We start from the raw sequence: 21,512 nt of genomic DNA, 5'->3' as shown, positions 1-21,512 counted from the left end.
TTGTACTGGATCACTTTGGGAAGCTAAGGAACAGATTACCAAACTGGACATTTCTATCTACAGTCATATTGATCTCATGAATAAACTGTGCTAGCTGAGTTTCACAGAGACACTGCATTCAAATACATGTTCTCTCCTACAGAAGAATTTTATAGTCCCTATAAAAGGCAATAATACAAAAGCAAAACACGATTTCCCTTATTCTACAGCAAATTCATGTCAGTATCCTAAGTCTGTCGTAATGTCCACCCTTCCAATGCTGCTTTTTGAAGAACATTAATGACTTGTGCATTTAATATCCTCTGGCAATATTAGCTATATTTTTCACATCCTGATTCACTTACTTAGTTTCCTTATTGCCATCCGTTATTGCTTCATTTTATAACTCTTATATCAACCCTTAAACTCGCCATATTACAAAATCCATACTGAAATTTAGACTATGATGGTAAAGCTCTGGGATTATAATTATGTATTAATAGTATGTCTTATTTAATTAATTAAGGAGAATGCCAGACCACAGTTTTTTGAGCAAGTTATTACACCCTGTAATTCTTTAAGTACTTTCTCAATGTAAGCAGAAGTAATATTGCATCTAACTGCTTCTTAACTTAATACTGAAATTAATTGTAGTTTGATTAATTGAAGTAGTGGGTTTCACTTTTGTCCTATAGGAAATTAAGAGTAGGGCTGTTTAAACGATACAAAGGCCCATATGCTTAAGTATAATGTAACTCAGCCCCAACATGGGCCACAGACATTTTGTTGTATTCAGAAAGAAAGGAAAAAATATCAAGGCTTAACATCCCATTGCCAATGTTGTTTGAGATAGAGCACAAGCTCAGGTTAAGGAAAACTCGAGAATGAAATCAGATGTGCCTTTTTTAAAGAAACCACTCTGCCATCTGTCATCAATGATACAGGGAAATATGGAAAACCTAAATGTGTGTAGAGAGATGTGAATTTGAATTGCTACCATCCTGAACACTCTTACAACAGCATCACCTCACTTGGCACATTTGGAATTTCTCCTCAACAACCACACATTTTCTCAAGGTTGAGATATGACTTATCCCATCAAAAACAAAGGTAAGATCCTGGATCATTGTGGTGTGTTACCTCTGTCCATCAGACCACAAGAATGGACAGAGTCCAATGTTTTTGGGGAACAGTAATACAAAGCACAACTTAGTTCAATAACCTCTCATTTATCAACCATTTACTCTCAGGAACCTAGGGAAGTGTTCTGCAAAATCCAACAGCAGAGTATGAGATTCTGATGAAAAGCAGTTATACCATACTGATGGGATTTCAGAGGAAATGATGTTACAGTTGAATCATAGTATCTGCTCACAGTATCTACTTCAGCACACACACACACACACACACACACACACACAGAGGAGGGAGAGAGCAGAAGAAGAAGAGGAGGAGGAGGAGGAGGAGGGGGGAGGGGGAGGTAGGGGGAGGGGAAGGGAGAGGGAGGGAGGGGGAGGAGAGAGAGAGGAGGGAGGGAGGGAGACACAATCTGAGTAATTTGTGGCCACTCAGTGGACCTGAAACGTCTGTTTTGCATGAGTGGCTTTCTGGTCCACAACTACTCGAAGTGCTTACGCCTTTTGTGCTTGCATGTACGTCAGAAAGCAACCATAACAAGAGTGTGCTATGAAACTTCCTGGCAGATTAAAACTGTGTGCTCGACCGAGACTCGAACTCGGGACCTTTGCCTTTCGCGGGCAAGTGCTCTACCAACTGAGCTACCGAAGCACGACTCACGCCCGGTACTCACAGCTTTACTTCTGCCAGTATCTCATCTCCTACCTTCCAAACTTTACAGAAGCTCTTCTGCGAACCTTGCAGAACTAGCACTCCTGAAAGGAAGGATACTGCAGAGACATGGCTTCGCCACAGCCTGGGGGATGTTTCCAGAATGAGATTTTCACTCTGCAGCGGAGTGTGCGCTGATATGAAACTTCCTGGCAGATTAAAACTGTGTGCCCGACCGAGACTCGAACTCGGGACCTTTGCCTTTCGCGGGCAAGTGCTCTACCAACTGAGCTACCGAAGCACGACTCACGCCCAGTACTCACAGCTTTACTTCTGCCAATATCTCATCTCCCACCTTCCAAACTTTACAGAAGCTCTTCTGCGAATCTTGCAGAACTAGCACTCCTGAAAGAAAGGATACTGTGGAGACATGGCTTCGCCACAGCCTGGGGGATGTTTCCAGAATGAGATTTTCACTCTGGAGCGGAGTGTGCGCTGATATGAAACTTCCTGGCAGATTAAAACTGTGTGCCCGACCGAGTTCGAGTCTCGGTCGGGCACACAGCTTTAATCTGCCAGGTAGTTTCATATCAGCGCACACTCCGCTGCAGAGTGAAAATCTCATTCAAGAGTGTGCTATTCTTGTCAAGCTCTCTCCTGTTCTAGAAAAAGATTTTGCGCTTCTGTGTCTACTTAATGTTAATCATGTTGTTTGTTCTGTTTTCGTGGCATGCTTAAAAGTTACACTGGTATTTTTTTTTTCCTAATTGTGTTCTCCTACAAGAGGGACAGTATATCTGAAAGCAAAAAGTATTTGCAGTTTAAAGAGAAAACACCAGCACTATGCATAAATAAGAATGTAAATAAACATGTTTATCGAATAGTATTTCAACAGTGAAAACGTCAGAGTCATTGAACAAGACAGAGAATTTTTGTTGTTATTTGGCACTTAGCAAGAAAACAAGATACAAAGTATAAACCAAACAGATGCTATTTACTGTGTTCCACATATTGTCTTATGTGTTTGCACGTATATATTTTATCCAGCAAATAAATGGGTATCTTCTGAAATGTTTGTATGACATTTTTCCTATTTTTTCAGTTCTCAGGAATGAGAACAATTTACCACACAAATTTTGATAAGAACTTCCACTATGAATTCTGCTTTGATCATTAATAAACTACATTGTCATTGACTGTTCCTACATTTTGTTACCATATTTCAATTTTCTGTAAAAAGGACAGTCCCTCATGACTTCACTTTCACCAGTAAGTTGCTTTAACTACACAGGAAATTTTTGTTCTTACTTGTAAATGAAAATGACCACTCCAAACAGAAGAGTATGGGAATAAAATGCCAGAGGCACTGCAGTAGATGCACTTGTCTTGAGAGTCAACTGAGACAAGAAAGCCACTAACCTATAAGGGGACTAAAGGTTTGTACAAAATCTGTTTCATGCAAAGAGGATGCTCTAAATTCAGTTTGATACTTCTTGGCAACAAACCATCACATTAATTTATAATATAATTTATGCATGTTTGTAAATTTTTGAGGTAGGTGTCAATTTTGATAAAACCTTTCTGGACTGTAGACCATGTCTTTTACAACACAGAAGATTTTATGGAAAAGTAATTTTGTCTCCATTCTCATACCTGACTCCATTCTTTTTTCAACTCCTGAAGCATACTTGGTGTAAGCAGACCTTGTGCTAGTAGCCTTTCTGTTAGTTTTCCATGACCCATTAATTGAGAACTCCCACTTTTGCGCCCTAAAACAACATAAAAGGCTATAAAACAAGGTACATAAGAGCAGTTTCATTCACACAATTGTTATTGTCACTACACATATAATCAACACTTAATACATAATTTGAATGAAATTAAAAGAAACATATACATACCCCGTAAATATGAATGCTTCTGTTGGTGAATAGCGAAGTCATCTTCATCTGCTGCTGCAGCAGAGCCACTGCTCACAGATGTCTCGGAGTTTCGAAGCAACCGCATAAGCTGGAAAACACCTTCCTGGATGACAGCGTCCAGTTCCTTTTGAATGTCTCGAACGAGCACAGGATCAGGAAACAAGTCCATAAAGCGATAACTAGAAAAGCAAAAGGTTTCTCAGTGAAGTTCTTAGCAATCAATGTGCACCACCAATACATAAAAACACACACACACACACACACAGAGAGAGAGAGAGAGAGAGAGAGAGAGAGAGAGAGAGAGAGAGAGAGTGTCTCCTTGTATTAATGTTCCAAATATCACATATAAGAATTGTTACTTATCATAAAGATGACATTAAGTTGCAGACAGGCACAATTAAGACACTTGCACATAATTGTGCCTGTCTGCAACTTAATGTGTCATTTTTACAGTACGTAGCAATCTGTTTTCCTATATTTTTATATTATCTATTTTCCAACCTCGAGTTTCTATTGTTTGATATGAGAACTGTTCTCCAACTTAACTTGAGTTTTATGCCTGAAAAAAATCTTTAAGTTACAATGTAGTTTGCACTGCATGTTAAGCTATAAAGCATCCTGCTATGCACTATATGAGTAGTTCCACAGTTCAGGGAAACAAAGGGCTTACTGCTTGCAATAGTTTGTGAGTGTAGGGGAGAGGAAGAGGAGTTCCACATGCTCAACAAGGTTATCAGTTCCCTTACTAAAAAATTGGAGCTAATTGTGTTCAAAACATTAAAAACAACAATGTAAGAAAAGACAGAGTGCTACTTACCATAAAGAAGACATGTCAATTTGTAGACAGGCACAATTAAAGGACATTGTGCCTGTCTACATCTTAACATGTCTTCTTTACGATAAACAGCAATCTGTGTTTTCCTACATTGTTGATATTCCTACCTGGAGTTTCCACAGTTTGATTTTTGTAAAACATTAAAAAAGTACACTCAGGTATCATAAATGTTGCATCTGCAAATGGGACAGCCCTTCCCATGACTTTAAGCAACTAAGTTTATAATTCCAGAATTAGATTTTCACTCTGCAGCGGAGTGTGCGCTGATATGAAACTACCTGGCAGATTAAAACTGTGCGCCCGACCGAGACTCGAACTCGGGACCTTTGCCTTTCGCGGGCAAGCGCTCTACCATCTGGCAGAAGTAAAGCTGTGAGGACCGGGCGTGAGTCGTGCTTCGGTAGCTCAGATGGTAGAGCGCTTGCCCGCAAAAGGCAAAGGTCCTGAGTTCGAGTCTCGGTCGAGCACACAGTTTTAATCTGCCAGGTAGTTTCAAGTTTATAATTACACTCGCTCTTTCCCAATCTCACTCACCTCCACCCACATGTTTAAATTATCATAGAAACTGCAAAACACTAATTTTGCCAAACACTCAAAAGTTTTTTAAAGATGGATAATACAGGACGAAGCCCAAAATAGTGATGAGGTTTCTACATTTTACAGAATCTTAAATCTGCACCACATTCATCTCATTGTCACCTAAAATGGAGCACAGTTCTGCATGTAAATTATTTGTAAATCAAGTAAATTAAAAATATGACGACAATGGATAAAATCTCTCTCTCTCTCTCTCTCTCTCTCTCTCTCTCTTTCTCTCTCTCTCTCACACACACACACACACACGCACACACAACACAGTCATGTAGCAGCGGCAGAATATTGGATTTCTGCTTGCAGTGGCACTAGCCAATGCAAAATGCTCTGGCATTATCAAGTGCTCAGGTAGAGTTTAGAGACAAAAAACTAGGAGAATGGAGAGAAAGCAGGAACATTTGCCATTAACTTTTCTTGCTCTCTTTGATTGTACATCGAGCTTTGGCCATTGCTGCCTGAAAGACTAGGTTTCCGCTCCTGGTCTGTATTTAAACCTAATAGTGTAACATTTAAACTGCTTGAGAGTCTCATCTGTGCCGTGTGTCACTCATCACTGTCTACAATGCTTGGCCGCCAAGGTGGATAAATCAGTGGCATGGTGGTACTGCCATCCCAGTTTTAAAAAAACAGCCAACTGGCAGCATGGAGTACACTGTGCTCTGCTGATCACCAATTTTGCTAGTATATTTCAGAAACTTATCCATCTGATAGAGCGATCCACAGTGACAAAACGTCACTGGAATGTAGTTTATCACTGACTTCTAATTGAGCATAATCTGCAAGGGCTTTGGCTGAGGATGAACCAATAAAACTGCTGAAAAGATTGTCTGCCACTGTTGAGAATACACAGCAGCTGAGAAATCAAGATGCTCTCTAAAACATGATACCCAGGACAAAGAGAGAATGAGCCCTATAACAAATTGTGAATATCGTAATCTCCCAGTAGTAACATTGTAATCTTCATTCCCAATTAATTTTAACAGCAGCTGCTTAAAGGTCAATAACAACATGTATATAATAGTATGTGTTATTTTCAAACAAAGCAACTCCTCCTTTAGCACTTTCCCCTGCAAGGTTATCTTTGCTATGGTGGGTATAACCACTTACATACAGGTCCCACTGGGTTTAAAGCATGCTTTTGCAAACATACACTATCTGATCAAAAGTGTGACGTCATGTGTGCTGGACTGCTGTTGAAATTGCTCATCAATGTTTTATAAAGTTTTAGATGTCAGTTACTTATTTTGAAGTTTATTTGTGTTAATTTTTGCTGTAAAATAACTTATTAGTGGATTTTCATTAATCTCAATCTTCCTTCCTGTGTCATTGACTCGAGTGGTCTATTATTCGTGAGTGTGCTTACGTCGTTCATCTAAGCCTCACGCCTCAGTAGTGTGTTTACATTTTGTGGCATGCACTACAGCTGTAGCAGGTATAAAAATTAGTAATGACAAAATTACTTGTGCACTGTTATACAGTTATTAAATTTAATAGTTTGTATATGATGGAGCAAGAAAAAGAATGTTGGTAGATCTCATAAATTCATGTGATCTGATGCAGACTTTGTTTTTTCCTTTAGGGTGCAGGGGAACAGTAGCACAGCATAGACAATATTTTTATTCATTCTTCATTACTAGATGGGCATTCTGTCATAAAGAGTGGATGGTCTTTCATACCATGACACACAAATTTTAACAATCTCATATTTAATTACAAACTACGTAGGAAAGTTAATCCAACAGCAATAGAGAGTTTTTTAAACCTTGTCAAGGAACAAGAGTGGCAGTATGTTTATAGTGCCGATAACATAGATGATAAATATAATGCTTTCCTTAACACATTTCTCATGCTCTTTGAGAGTTGCTTTCCATTAGAATGTTCTAAATAGGGTACTAGCAGTAATAGGCAGCCCGGGTGGCTGACTAGTGGGATGAGGATATCTTGTAGAACAAAGCAGGAATTATATCAAAATGTTAGACATAGTCACAATCAAGCTACAGTAGCCCATTACAAATAGTCTTGAAAGGTGCTTAAAATGTTATTGGGAAGGCAAAGAGTATGTGGCATGCAAACAGAATAGCTAATTCACTGGATAAAATCAAAAACCATATGGTCAGTTGTGAAGGAAGTGTCTGGTCAGCAGCACAAGGTCAACGATATATAGTCAGTTTGCAGTAAAAATATTTCTGTTACTGATAAATCAGATATAAGTACAGTATTTAACAATCATTTTCTGAGCATTGCTGGTGATTTAAATAAAAATTTAGTTTCTACAGGGAATCATATAACTCTCTTGGCAAATGCCTTTCTGAGCTTGATGTCTCATAAACACTCCTCTGTGATACAGAAAAGAGGGAGATTGAGTCAAAAATAAAGTCACTGAAGACTAAGGACTCTCATGGTTATGATGGACTGTCTAGCAGAATATTAAAGTACTGTGCAGCACATGTTAGTCCTGTATTTAGCCATATTTGTAATGTTTCCTTTAGGAATGGTGGTTTCCTGAACGATTAAAGTATTCAGTAGTAAAGCCGCTTTATAAAAAGGGAGAAAATGATAATGTGGGCAATTTTAGACCTATTTCTATGCCATCAGTGTTTGCTAAAGTTACTGAAAAGGCTGTGTATGTAAGGATAAATGATCATTTTATATCACACGATTTGTTATCAAATGTACAGTTCGACTTTGGAAGTCGTTTAACAACTGAAAATGCAATATTCTCTTTTCTCTGTGAGGTACTGGATGGGTTAAACAAAAGGTTTCGAACGCTTGGCACATTTTTTGATTTAACTAAGTCATTTGATTGTGTTGATCACAAAATATTGCTCCAGAAGTTGGTCCATTATGGAATATGGGGAGTAGCTCACAATTGGTTCACCTCTTACTTTAGCAACATACAGCAAAGGGTCAATATTCGCAATGTTGATAATGGCTGTGACGTGGGGTCTGAGCAGGGTACAGTCAAGTGGGGGGTGCCCCAGGGATCAGTGTTGGGGCCACTCCTGTTCGTTATTTATATAAATGATATGCCCTCTAGTATTACGGGTAACTCTAAAATATTTCTGTTTGCTGATGACACTAGCTTGGTAGTAAAGGCTCTTGTGTGCAACATTGGCTTGGTTTCTCTCTCTCTCTCTCTCTCTCTCTCTCTCACACACACACACACACACACACACACAAAGATGATGTGACTTACCAAACGAAAGTGCTGGCAGGTCGACAGACACACAAACAAACACAAACATACACACAAAATTCAAGCTTTCGCAACCAATGGTTGCTTCATTGGGAAAGAGGGAAGGAGAGGGAAAGACGAAAGGATGTGGGTTTTAAGGCAGAGGGTAAGGAGTCATTCCAATCCCGGGAGCGGAAAGACTTACCTTAGGGGGAAAAAAGGACAGGTATACACTCGCACACACACACATATCCATCCGCACATACACAGACACAAGCAGGCATTTGTAAAGGCAAAGAGTTTGGGCAGAGATGTCAGCTGAGGCGGAAGTACAGAGGCAAAGCTGCTGTTGAAAAACAGGTGAGGTATGAGTGGCGGCAACTTGAAATTAGCAGAGGTTGAGGCCTGGCGGATAACGAGAAGTGAGGATATACTGAAGGGCAAGTTCCCATATCCGGAGTTCTGACAGGTTGGTGTTAGTGGGAAGTATCCAGATAACCCGGATGGTGTAACACTGTACCAAGATGAGCTGGCAGTGCACCAAGGCATGTTTAGCCACAGGGTGATCCTCATTACCAACAAACACTGTCTGCCTGTGTCCATTCATGCGAATGGACAGTTTGTTGCTGGTCATTCCCACATAGAAAGCTTCACAGTGTAGGCAGGTCAGTTGGTAAATCACGTAGGTGCTTTCACACGTGGCTCTGCCTTTGATCGTGTACACCCTCCGGGTTACAGGACTGGAGTAGGTGGTGGTGGGGGTGCATGGGACAGGTTTTACACCGGGGGCGGTTACAAGGGTAGCAGCCAGAGGGTAAGGAAGGTGGTTTGGGGATTTCATAGGGATGAACTAAGAGGTTATGAAGGTTAGGTGGACGGCGGAAAGACACTCTTGGTGGAGTGAGGAGGATTTCATGAAGGATGGATCTCATTTCAGGGCAGGATTTGAGGAAGTCGTATCCCTGCTGGAGAGCCACATTCAGAGTCTGATCCAGTCCCGGAAAGTATCCTGTCACAAGTGGGGCACTTTTGTGGTTCTTCTGTGGGAGGTTCTGGGTTTGAGGGGATGAAGAAGTGGCTCTGCTTGTGTCTGCATATGTGCGGATGGATATGTGTGTGTGTGTGTGTGTGTGTGTGTGTGTGTGTGTGTGTGTGTGTGCGCGCGCGAGTGTATACCCGTCCTTTTTTCCCCCTAAGGTAAGTCTTTCCGCTCCCAGGATTGGAATGACTCCTTACCTCTCCCTTAAAACCCACGTCCTTTTGCCTTTCCCTCTCCTTCCCTCTTTCCTGATGAAGCAACCGTGTGTTGCGAAAGCTTGAATTTTGTGTGTGTGTTTGTGTTAGTGTGTCTATCAACATACCAACGCTTTCGTTTGGTAAGTTACGTCATCTTTGTTTTTAGATATATTTTTCCCACGTGGAATGTTTCCCTCTATATACTGTCATTTCTTGTTAACAATATTAGCTTATTCCAGAGAATAAGCAGCTTTCACTTGGTTAATACTCGGCAGAAATCAAATCTGCATTTGGATCGGACTTCCTTAACTCTTGTGCAGAAAAGTGTGCAGTGTACTGCTGCATCAATTTTCAATAAGCTACCATTCAAATTAAAAAATCTTAGCAGTAATCCACATGCTTTCAAATCAAAACTGAAGAGTTTCCTCCTCCTACTCTGTTGAGGAGTTCCTTCAAAAATTAAGCTAATTCTTGTTGTATTGTTGATTGTGTTTACTTAAACTTATGGACTGACCTTTTTTCAGGTTCATAAACATTTATTTTTATCTGTTATTATTTTTATGTTGTAATTTCATGTACAGACACGTTTCATGACCTTGGAAAATTTGCTCCTCAATTTTGTCCAACAGAACTTGACGTATAAACAAATTAAAAAAATAACACCCAAATATAAAGCAAAATTCACCCGTAGATGTCATGATAGATGAACCAGCAAGTATAAAAGGAGATGGGGAGTATTGCGTTGTCAATAGAGAAGTAGTAACAGCAGAAACGGCCAGTCAGAAGAGCTCAGTGGACTAGGCACTGGACATCACCTGAATAACAAACCCATCAAGACCCGGTAGAAAGACATGGACCATGAGTTCCAGATTACTACCAGCAGTTCAAATAGCAGAATGACTGTGCATAGGGAGTTAAAAAGAATGGGGCACAACTGTCGGTCAGCTCATCATAAGCCTCACATTTCTGTAGTCGAGGCTAAGTGACATTTGAGGTGGTGTAAAGAGAGACATCACTGGACAGTGGATGACTACAAATGAGTGATTTGGAGTGATCGTGGCAACCTGATGGAGGAGTTTAGGTTTGATGAATGCAAGGAGAATGTTACCTGACATTATGTGTCGTGCCAGCAGTAAAGTGCAGAGGAGGTTGTGTTAAAGTATGGGGGTGTTTTTCATAGTTAGGGTGTGGTTTCCTTACAGCACTTAAGAAAATGCTAAACGTAGAAGGATATGGACACATCTTACAGCATTGTGTGCTGCATACAGTAGAGGAACAGTTCGCACTTTATGGCTGTTTGTATCAGCATGACAATGTATCCTGTCATACAGCAGCATCTGTGAGGCAATGTTGTTCTCCATAGAGAACAACATATCTGAAAGGGTCTCGTCTGCCCAGATTCCTCTAGAGCCTCAGTTCCTTCATGTATGTTGAACCCATTACAAGTTACGTTGCAATATGGGAGCGATGTTGTTTTTGTCTTTCCCTTATCATTCCGCTAAATTGTGGGACATGACTAATGGAGGATTGGCTGACAGACTGGGTGCTTCTGTTAGATAGGTTTCATAGTCCACAGTGTCTGTTAAAGTGTCATCAGACAAGTCAGATAAAACTACAGCTTGGTAGTCTGATGTCTTTGGACTCAAGTCTATTAGGTTTTTGTACGATGTTCACTTGCTCACTTTAATTTCCTGAATCTTCTTCTGCTCCAAGTATATGGGACAATCTTTACTCTCAGACTGGCTGGATCTCACAACAATTAAAACACAAAGCTGCCATTGAAGGTGCTGAAGAGTCCAAAGCTCAAGAGCCTCATCAGGTTCACCAAACCAGTATCGAGCCAATTAAAACTGCGTTATCAGAGGTTCTTGACATTTGGCATGACCTAGGAGACACGTGTGGCTTATCAGATACTGTGGACATAGTGAGCATCACCCCCTACTTGTAATGGAATTATCCATATTATAGCACTGTCATGTCAGAATCTTAATTCACAAAGTTTTTGTTTTCACTTATCAACAATCCTCTTCTTTTTATTGGTTGAAAAAAGTCAATTTTATTAATTCAAAGGTCTGATATGAAGAGGAGTGAATCCATCAACGGCTTCCATTTATTATTCACATATGGGAAATAAGGATGTATCAAGTAATATACTAAAGTGAATCACTGTGAGGTGTAATGTGTAATCACATGTGTGTCTACTGTTTAATTTGAGAGACAAGACTACTAAATTCAGAGAAACTGTATGGGACAATATAAATGAAACACTGAAAAGAGAGAATCTGATAAACAATGAAGTTTTGATCAGTTTCAGTTGACAACACAGTAGGCTGACAGGATAATCAGTAACAAGGCACAAAATACTCAGATTCAAAAGGTGAGTTTTCGATGATCAGTTGATTAAAACCTGTTTTTCAAATAGAAAATATTATCAAATACTGATTGTGATTTTCTTGGGTGCATCTGATGACAAAGCACATATAAAAAATTACTAAAGTTCAACTAAATTAAAAATTAATGCTACTATGACACATTTATGTTTACATCTCATGACTGCAGTTACTGTTTTACTTACCTAAGCCACAAATAAAGATCTAAGACATCAAATACTGCTTCCAAGTGAACCAAATCTATAATAGTCTTTGGTTTCATAACTGGCCATCCAATATTTCGACACAGCCAGTCAAATGTTAGAGGTTCATTTCTGCTATACTGCCTTGCAAACTGAAAAAATACATTTATTTCATATATAATTGAACCCTCTCTTAAAAACACAGCATCACAAAGTAAAATTACAAGAAATAGAAAGTTATGTTTGGCGTACCTTGAGGAACATTGTACACACAAAAGGCATCTTCTTGTTTATAGGAGCACAGCAAAAAACGTACCGTGCACGGAGTGGAAGAGGAACATGCTGTATCATGTCTGCCAGGAATTTAAAATCTTCCACATTGCACATGAAGTACAAAGAATCATCCACAGTTGACAGTGTTACAAATATATCCTGAAGAGACAATAAGGGAAACTTAGTAGTTCATGGGTTCACTCTCCACACATTGAACCTCAAATCTAACACATTTTCATTTCATTATACATAATGTCCAAGAAATATAAATTTATTGAATTATTTATAAAAAATGAAGTGGCCACATATTTTATAAATCTTCTGCACTGTAGGATCTTTATTCTGCTTCTGAACTCTAACAATCTCAAAGAATATTGCAGAAAGAATACACCATATTAGCACTAATATAAGCTGCACCCTGAAATTTGATGAGGAAAAAAGAGAGAAACTAAATGGAGAAATATTTATATCACATTAGCCATTTACAAAAGCTGTTCAAAATACGGTCACTCTTAACCACATTTTTTAATGCTGTAATGTAAATTACACACAGAAATGTAATCTTACTAGTTAGAGTCTTCACTGTTAACTTCACTACTGGTACTTGTTTCATCATTGTCAGTGTTTTCGTCATTCTCCTCCCAAAGAGTGTTGTTCTAGCTACTGTCCAGTCCACAAGACATGGAGCACTTCTTGAATGCTCTGTTTACAGAATCTTGTGATATTGTGGGCCATAAAGAGAGCATCCACTCAGATGTAAGACTAACTCATGGAATTTTAATCTTGCCAGATGAAGTCAGTGCGTAATCTGCTTCTAAAAGACAATTGGAAAAGTGTATTTAACAGATGGTCATCAAATGATTTGTTTACACTCATATCAAGCACCTGTAGTTTTGAAGCCACACTTCTAAATATAATGACCAAGTCTATCCTCAATAAAGTGACTACGTTCTTTACCTCAAGTGTGAGGTGACCTTCAATAAAATTATCCGAACTAGCATAACTTTCTTACACAGCAGTGTACCAGGATTGCAATTCCAAGCAGTAGCTAGTGCACACATAATTCATTCTGTTGTCATCCAGCCTTTTTCTTGGCAAAGAATCAAAAACATCTTAGGAAAATTTTTCTTGGCCAAATTATAAGCTTCAGAATAAAGTGTGTGTGTGTGTGTGTGTGTGTGTGTGTGTGTGTGTGTGTGTGTGTGTGTGTGTAGGGGCAGGGGGGGGGGCAGAGTGGGGGGGGGGGGCAGGTTTCCTACAACAGCTGCTAGCATAACAGTAATTCTTTGTTTTTGTTTGTAGTTGTTCTTAATGATATACATATTTTCCGTTTTTAGTTCACTGTTACATTCCAGAATGAAATTTTCACTCTGCAGTGGAGTGTGCACAGTTATGAAACTACCTGGGAGATTAATACTGTGTGCCGGACCGAGACTCGGACTTGGGACATTTGCCTTTCATGGGCAAGTGCTCTACCAACTGAGCTACCCAAGCACAGCTCATGATCAATCCTCACAGCTTTACTTCCACCAGTACCTCATCTCCTACCTTCCAAACTTCACAGAAGTTCTCCCGCAAAACTTGTGGGACTAACACCTCTGGAAAAAAGGATATTGTGGAGACCTGGTTTAGTCAGAGCCTGGGAGATGTTTCCTGAATGAAATTTTCATTCTGCAGTGGAGCTTGAGCTGATATGAAACTTCCTGTAAAATTAAAACTGTGTGCCGGACTGAGACTCAAACTCAGGACCTTTGCCTTTGGCGGGCAAGTGCTCTACTGACTGAGCTACCTATGCACAACTCATGACCCATCCTCACAGATTTACTTCGGCTTAAGTTTCATATCAACGCACACTCTGCTGCAGAGTGAAAATTTCATTCTGGAAACATTCCCCAGGCTCTGGCTAAGCCATGTCTCCGCAACAGCCTTTCTTCCAGGAGTGCTAGTTCTGCAAGGTTTGCAGGAGAGCTTCTGTGAAGTTTGGAAGGTAGGAGACGAGGTACTGGCGGAAGTAAAGCTGTGAGGAGAGGAAATTTCATACCAGCGCACACTCTGCAGCAGAGTGAAAATTTTCATTCTGGTAACATTTCCCAGGCTAAGGCTAAGCCATGTCTCCCCAATATCCTTCCTTCCAGAAGAGATAGTCCGGCAAGTTTCACAGGAGAAATTCCGTGGAGTTTGTAAGGTAGGAGACGAGGTACTGGCAGAAGTAAAGTTGTGAGGACGGGTGGTGGGTTGTGCTTGCAGGGATGCCACAAGTTTCCCCAAGTGGAATTCCCTGATATTTCCCTGATTTCCAGACAAGTTTTAGCATTTTTCCCTGATACATTTTGAGATCTCAAGCGTGAATAAAGATATAAGTTGACAAAAAATATAAGGACTTCCATATTTCTCCTCTGTTTTGTTTTAGGGTGCAAAAACAACTAGGGTCAAAACTGTGAAACATGAAAACAAAGAGAGGAGTTAAAAACAACTACATGTCAATCCCCAATGACAGAAGAGAAGGCAGATAATAATGGGGACGTGGAGAAAGGTCTATAAAATACGCAACAGAGAAATAGAGGTTCAGAACTAAAAATTAAATGGCCCTTGCCATATTGCTACTGTGGATAAAAAGTAAAACGCAGTTGACAGCCCATTCATCGTTCGCTAAAATGGTCGATAACTCAGACGGCAAAAAAAGGGCATTGCGTCACGAAATGATGTACAGTTAAAAGTTGGGCAAATTGTGCACAAACTGGTGGGGGAGGGCCACTTAGCAAATGGTGATGGCTAAAAGGCAGTGCCCAAAATGCAACCTAGTTAAAATGATTTCCTCATGACATGAGGGCCGAGAGGTCGTCGTCCAAGCCTCTGGGACAGGCTTAATAACCCGTAGCTTATTCTATGAAGGGAGGACCAGCGGCGGTGCCAAAATGACACCACCACCTGACAGGCGGCAACACAGACATCATCAGAGGGAATGTAAGAACTAATGGGCTGAGGTACGAGGACTGCAGCCTTTGCAGCAGCAGCAGCAGCCTCGTTTCCTATCAGACCAACATGACCAGGAACTCACATACACACCACAGTGGCTTCGTCAAGAGTGAGCAACTGAACGCTTTCTCGGACCCATTGCACTAAGGGATGGACGGTGTACAGTGCACAGAGGGTTTGAAGGGTGCTGAGATCATCAGAGGGAATGTAAGAACTAATGGGCTGATGTACGAGGAGTGCAGCATTTGCAGCATCAGCAGCCTCGTTTCCTATCAGACCGACATGACCAGGAACCCACATAAACATCACAGTGGCTTCGTCAAGAGTGAGCAATTGAAAGCTTTCTTGGACCCATTGCTCTAAGGGATGGACGGTGTACAGTGCACAGAGGCTTTGAAGGGTGCTGAGAGAGTCTCAGCAGATGACACAATTGAAAACACTGTTGCCGGATGTACTCTGTGGCCTGATACAGGGCGAAGAGCTCTGCTGTAAATACTGAGCAGTATGCCAGAAGCCAATACTGAAAAACGGCGGCACCAATGACAAAGGCACACCTGACACCATGGTCAGTCTGAGAGGCATCAGTGTACACAAAGGTACTATTGCGAAATTCCATGTGAAGGTCAAGTAACTGGAGGCAATAGAGCAAGGCTTGTGTAGTGTCCTTAGGAAGCAAATAAAAAGCCAAGGTGAACATGGGCCACACACAAAGCCAAGGTGGTGAAGGGTTCACACCCACCGGGAAAGTTGCTGGGAGCGTGACTGTAACCTGCCAGAACAAGAGACGAATGTGAACTCCACGAGGTCACAGAGAAGAGGGACGTGCCCCATACTGGTGATCAAAGGAATCATCGAAGAAGAAGTTATAGGATGGGTGGCCACGCATGGCAGACAAACAGCGTACATATCTGCTGAGGAGAAAGTCACAGCAGTAGGGCAGCGGTAGTTTGGCAGCTTCTGCATACAGACTCTCAACCAGGTTAGTGTACAAGGTGCCAGTGGCCAAATGGATGCCATAATGGTGGATAGTATTGAGATGGCATAAGAGGGACGAATTGCAGGTACATAAACAAAGCACCCATAGTCTGGTTTTGAATTGACATGGGATCGGTGCAAATGAAGGAGAGTGGTTCGATCTGCACCCCAGGAAGTACCATTGAGGACACGTAGGACATTGAGGGACCACGTACAGCAGGCTGCCAGGTAAGACATGTGGGAGGACTAAGAGTTTCCTATCGAGCAAGAGCCCCAGGAATTTTGTAGTTTCAATGAACAGAAAAGGAACAGGCACAAGATGTAAAGATGGTGGGAGAAACCAACTGCAGCACCAGAAATTCATACAAACAGTTTTGTCAGTGGAAAAACGAAAGCCAGTGTCGATGCTCCATGAGTAAAGACAATTGAGAGATTGCTGAAGAAGCCACTCAATAAGACACGTCCGTGAAGAACTGCAATAAATGGCAAAATCGTCAACAAAAAGGGAGCTGGAGGTGCCTGGTGGGAGACAGGCCATTACAGGGTTACAGGGTTAATGGCAATAACAAAGAGGACGAAGCTCAGGACGGAACCCTGAGGCACACTGTTTTCCTGGGTAAAGGTGTCCGACAAGGCAGAACCCACACTTACCTTGAAAGCTCAGTCTCTTAAGCATTCCTCAAGGAAATGGGGCACCAGGTGTCGTAGGCTTTCTCCAAATTGGAAAACAAGGATATGGTCTGGGATTTCCACAGGAAACCATTCATGATATGGGTCAACAAAGTAAAGAGATGGTCAACTGCAGAACGGCGTACTTGAAATCCACACAGTGTAGTGGTTAGCAAACTGCGAGACTTGAGCCACCATACCAGCTGAGCATGAATCATATGTTCCATCACCTAGCAAACATAGCTTGTGAGAGAGATGGTGTGGTAGCTAGAAGGAAGATGTTTGTCCTTACCGAGCTTAGGTATGGGTACGACAGTGGCTTCACGCCAGCATCTGGGAAACGTGCCCTCTATTCAGATGTGGTTGAACGTACGAAGAAGAAAGTGCTTGCCCACAAGAGAAAGGTACTGCAACATCTGAATGTTTGGAGAAAGGCAGGGAGATATTGGGAGGAGCTCAAAATTTCCACAGAATGGTGGCCTAGGGTGTTGGAGATAGCAATAGGGTCCATGATAAAATTGTCTGCTATGGTCAGGTCTGAAAGTGGGGAATGGATATTGGTTCCAGAGAACCGTCAGGGGTTGGCCCACATGACGGAAGAAGGGGTGGAACTGTGAAAAGAATTAGTGGATGAAATCCAGCTAGCTTTCTTGTTATCCCGAAGACTGCAACGACACTGTGCACACATCTGTTTATAATGAATGCCAACATAGGATGATGGTTAAAAACTGCAGAGAACACGTCTCCACACACATGCGTCACAGCACACCTGAGTCCACCAAGGGACCGAGTCACGGCATGGTAAAGAGGAAGTGTGAGGAATGGAACGTTCTGCAGTGGTAAGGATAACGTTTGTAAGAGATTCCACCTTGTCATCATAACTGGGGAAATCATGTTTGGCGAAGGTCATCAGGGAGGAGTAAAGCCTCCAGTTGGCACTAGTAAGCTGCCATTTGGGTGTGCAAGGAGATGGGGTAGGAGTCAGCAAACGGATAGCACACGGGAAATGGTCGCTCAGGCAGGTGTTAGAAAGAACAGATCACTCAAGACAATGGGCAAGATGGGCAGTGTAGAAGGATGGGTCCAAATGGGAATAGGTATGTGAGGGGTCTTAAAGGAACATGGGTGCTCCTGTATTAAGGCAGAAAAGGTTAATCTGATTAAGGTCAGCCAAGACGGCACCTCTTGAACAGGTTCTGGGAGAACACCAAATGGGATGGCGCGCATTAAAGCCACCAAGCAGCATAAATAGGTGAGGCAGCTGCCCAATAAGCTGGAGGAAGTCAGCCCTGGTGACAACGAATGATGGAGGGAAGTAAATGGTACACAGATAAAATATTAAGTGAGGAAGGAAAAGGCGAACTGCAAAGCTTGAAAACGGGTAATCAGAGAGATGGGTTGACTATGAACATCATCCCATATGAGCAGCATGACACCCCAATGAGATGGAATGCCAACCTCGGGCGGAAGGTCAAAACAGACCAGGAAGAAATGCAAAAGCTCAAAGCAGTTGTGAGAACATAGTTTTGTTTCCTGAAGCCAGAGTACAAGTGGACACTGTGATTCTAAAACAAACCATAAATCCTCTTTGCTGCGAACATTCTATTGGAGGAGAGTCATTATGAGAAAAAAAAATTAAGGGGTGTCACGTCTGCAGCTGCCGAGTGCCAGCCTCCGAAGACTCGCTGCTACAGAACACAGAGGCAGGAGGATCCCGCTTCACGAGGTCCACAGAAGTGTCGGCTTTCTTCTGTTGTCGGAGTGTGGATCCAATGCAGAAAAATGGTTGGTGGTGCACACTGGAAACAAGAAGGCCACCCGAATGAAGGTATCACAAAGCAACTTCGAGACGGCGAAGGAGAAGACCATTTTCTTTTCCCTATGTTGGATTTCTTTGAGCTTTTCCGGTTATCAGAGGAAGATTCAAGTGTTCGTTGACTGGAGGGATATAGGAAGTCTTCAAGGGAGTATTCCTTCTGTCCTTTCCGGCCTGCTGGTTGTTTAGCTGGTGACTTCGCTCCTTGAGGCGAGAGTTTGATGGCTTGCTGCACAGCTGGATAAGAGGACTGTAATGCTACCATGACACTGGGCTATTTCACAATCCCAGAGCTGAATTTGGGGTTGCATGTCTGCATTGCCATGCCCTTCATGGAGCAAGATGTAGAAAGAACAGTCCTGTAAGTGCCAGATGGAAGAACACAGGATTTGCGACTAGCCAATAACTTGCAAGTGACCAGGTAAGGAACGTTTTCCTTTACCCAGATCTACTGGACAGCCCGCTCATCGAGATACACAAGACAATCTTGAGACGAGGCGGCATGGTCACCATTGGAGTTGATACAGCACAGAAACGGAAGTGGACAATTGTCCTCGTGCACATCCCTACCACAGGTTACACATGTGGCTGGGTGTCAGCAAGACATTCGAGTGTGGTTGAAACAATGACACTGGTAACAGCGAATTGTGTTTGGAATGTACAGTCAGACTGTAAGAACCTCATAGCCTGCTTCGATTTTGGACAAAAGCACCACTCCATCAAAGGTGAGAAAAAGAGTGCATGTGGGCAATAAGGAGCCATCTAATTTTTTCGTCACCCAATGGATAGCAAAGACACCCTGATCAGAGAGGTCAGGCCTCAGTCAGACTGGATTTTGGCCTCAGTCAGACTATAGGGCAGCCTTGTGTAAATAATACCATGGGAAGAATTCAGCATTCTATGGGCCTCGACATGAACAGGATAGCTGTAGGGAAGTGCAGTGGCAGGCAGTTGTTGTGCCTGAGAATCAGAAGTAGTCTCCAAAAGCAAAGTGCTATTCTGTAAATGAGAGCAGGATTTCACAGGGCTTGCAATTGCATCAATACCATTCTGAATAATAAACTGATTTACCTTTGCAAAGAACTGACCATCTTCAGTACGTGAAACCCCATGACGAACCATGGTGCAGACGTTGGTTGTGAAGATGATATGCTCATTGTGAGAAAATCCCCCCCCCCACAATTGTCAGCATCTCTGACAGCATGCTCCTTCCAACTGGGGACCCCATTCACAAGAGGGCACACCTACCTTAGATGATTGTTCACACCTCAGGTCACACCTCCCAAACACCTGACCGAGGAACCAATTGGCAATTTGGGGAGGTACCAGCTCAGGGAATCGCCCCTTCCTGGGCCTGGACTGTGCCAGGGGGATGTGTGAACCCCACATACAGACCCGGGGCTGGGAATCATGCATTATCCAGTCACCTGTTACGCATCAGACGCGTGGCCCGGCCTTCAGAAGCACATTCAACCACTCTTTCCACCTCTTGCCTCTCATCAGCAGTTGCTAGGCTAGTGCAAGAAGTGGTGGCAGCACTGACTTCAAGCTGAAGAGAGTGGTAGGAAGGGGAGAAGCAGTAAGAATGAGGGATTAGGGAAGTGGCACACATACTCAGCTGTGCCCAGCCAGTGATGACGCGTGACATCCTAGTAAACAAACCATTTCATCTACTGAGACAAAAAACAATATTTTTCCAGTGTTTTTTTTTTTTCAAATTTCCCTGATGTTTCCCTGATTTCCCTGACATGTTTGAAATTCTCTGATATTCCCTGATTTCAAGAACTTGAACTTTGGGCAGCCCTGGGTTGGGTAGTTCAGTCGGTAGAGCACTTGTTTGTGAGTTTGAGTCCCGGTCCAGCAGTCAGTTTTAATCTGTCAGGAAGTTTCACTGTTACATTAATTAACACGTCCCTACAGATGGGCATCTCGCCACCATTGCTACTGAAGAGAATAGAAGTGCCACTGTTGCTTTTGGATTATATATCTCTGCAAGATGACAAGTATATCAGTAAAACTGTCTCTGTGCTACTGAAGTACTACATCAGATAGAGAAACCACTTCTACGTATAAACCTGTGGCACTGACAGATATTCCTACATAATTCTGTTTTCATACTTTCCAAGGCCTTTAACTGGATTACTTGTCAAGAGAGCTTTCCTTTTATCTTGCACAAAGGAAAGAACCCCAGCTTCAACTTCAGGATGTTTCCTGGCTTTTCGCCATCTGAACAATCTCCTTATTGAAATGGTAGCTTGCTGCATATTCTCCAACGCCACACATTAGATTCATCCAAACCATACATTCATCAGCTTCTTTATTAGAAGTACGTGTTGCATAATCGAAATTGGTGCCAAAAAACTTCACCGAATTCTTAAGTTTGCTGATGATTTTCTTTTGATGTTAACATGTGAAGACTACATTTTTCTCTTTAGCCTGCCCTGTTCTGTAAAAAGAAAGAAAACCACAGAACTATGAACTTGATAATAAGTCACTACCTAAATAAAATATCAGCTACCAATGGCAAGTTACACTGTTCCCTCACATACAGCAATAAATTTCCACACAATAGCAATATTGCTGCTCCATTTCAAACTAAGTAATGAGCACTATACTTGAAGTTTTCTTGATGCAAAAAAATACAAGTATTTGTAGGGTTGTGCAGATAAGTCAAACTCAGATTGCCCATCGTTGAACTTTAG

At 41.9% G+C, this 21,512-nt stretch overlaps 1 protein-coding gene across 2 annotated transcripts in view; it reads right to left on the bottom strand.

Annotated features, from left to right (window-relative positions):
• Positions 1 to 21,512, bottom strand: part of LOC124606649 (ATP-dependent RNA helicase SUV3 homolog, mitochondrial) — a 78,930-nt gene that overhangs the window by 18,628 nt on the left and 38,790 nt on the right. For both annotated transcript variants that reach the window (XM_047138651.1, XM_047138650.1), the window contains exons 9-12: positions 12,354 to 12,533; positions 12,105 to 12,253; positions 3,669 to 3,868; positions 3,421 to 3,536 (exon numbers count right to left, since the gene is read on the bottom strand). In XM_047138651.1, the coding sequence (XP_046994607.1) occupies positions 3,421 to 3,536; positions 3,669 to 3,868; positions 12,105 to 12,253; positions 12,354 to 12,533 (645 nt within the window). The remainder of the gene's footprint in view (positions 1 to 3,420; positions 3,537 to 3,668; positions 3,869 to 12,104; positions 12,254 to 12,353; positions 12,534 to 21,512) is intronic.

The sequence above is a fragment of the Schistocerca americana genome, chromosome 3 (assembly GCF_021461395.2).
Source record: "Schistocerca americana isolate TAMUIC-IGC-003095 chromosome 3, iqSchAmer2.1, whole genome shotgun sequence".
Lineage (NCBI taxonomy): Eukaryota > Metazoa > Arthropoda > Insecta > Orthoptera > Acrididae > Schistocerca > Schistocerca americana.
This window is presented reverse-complemented; position numbering and strand designations above follow the sequence as displayed.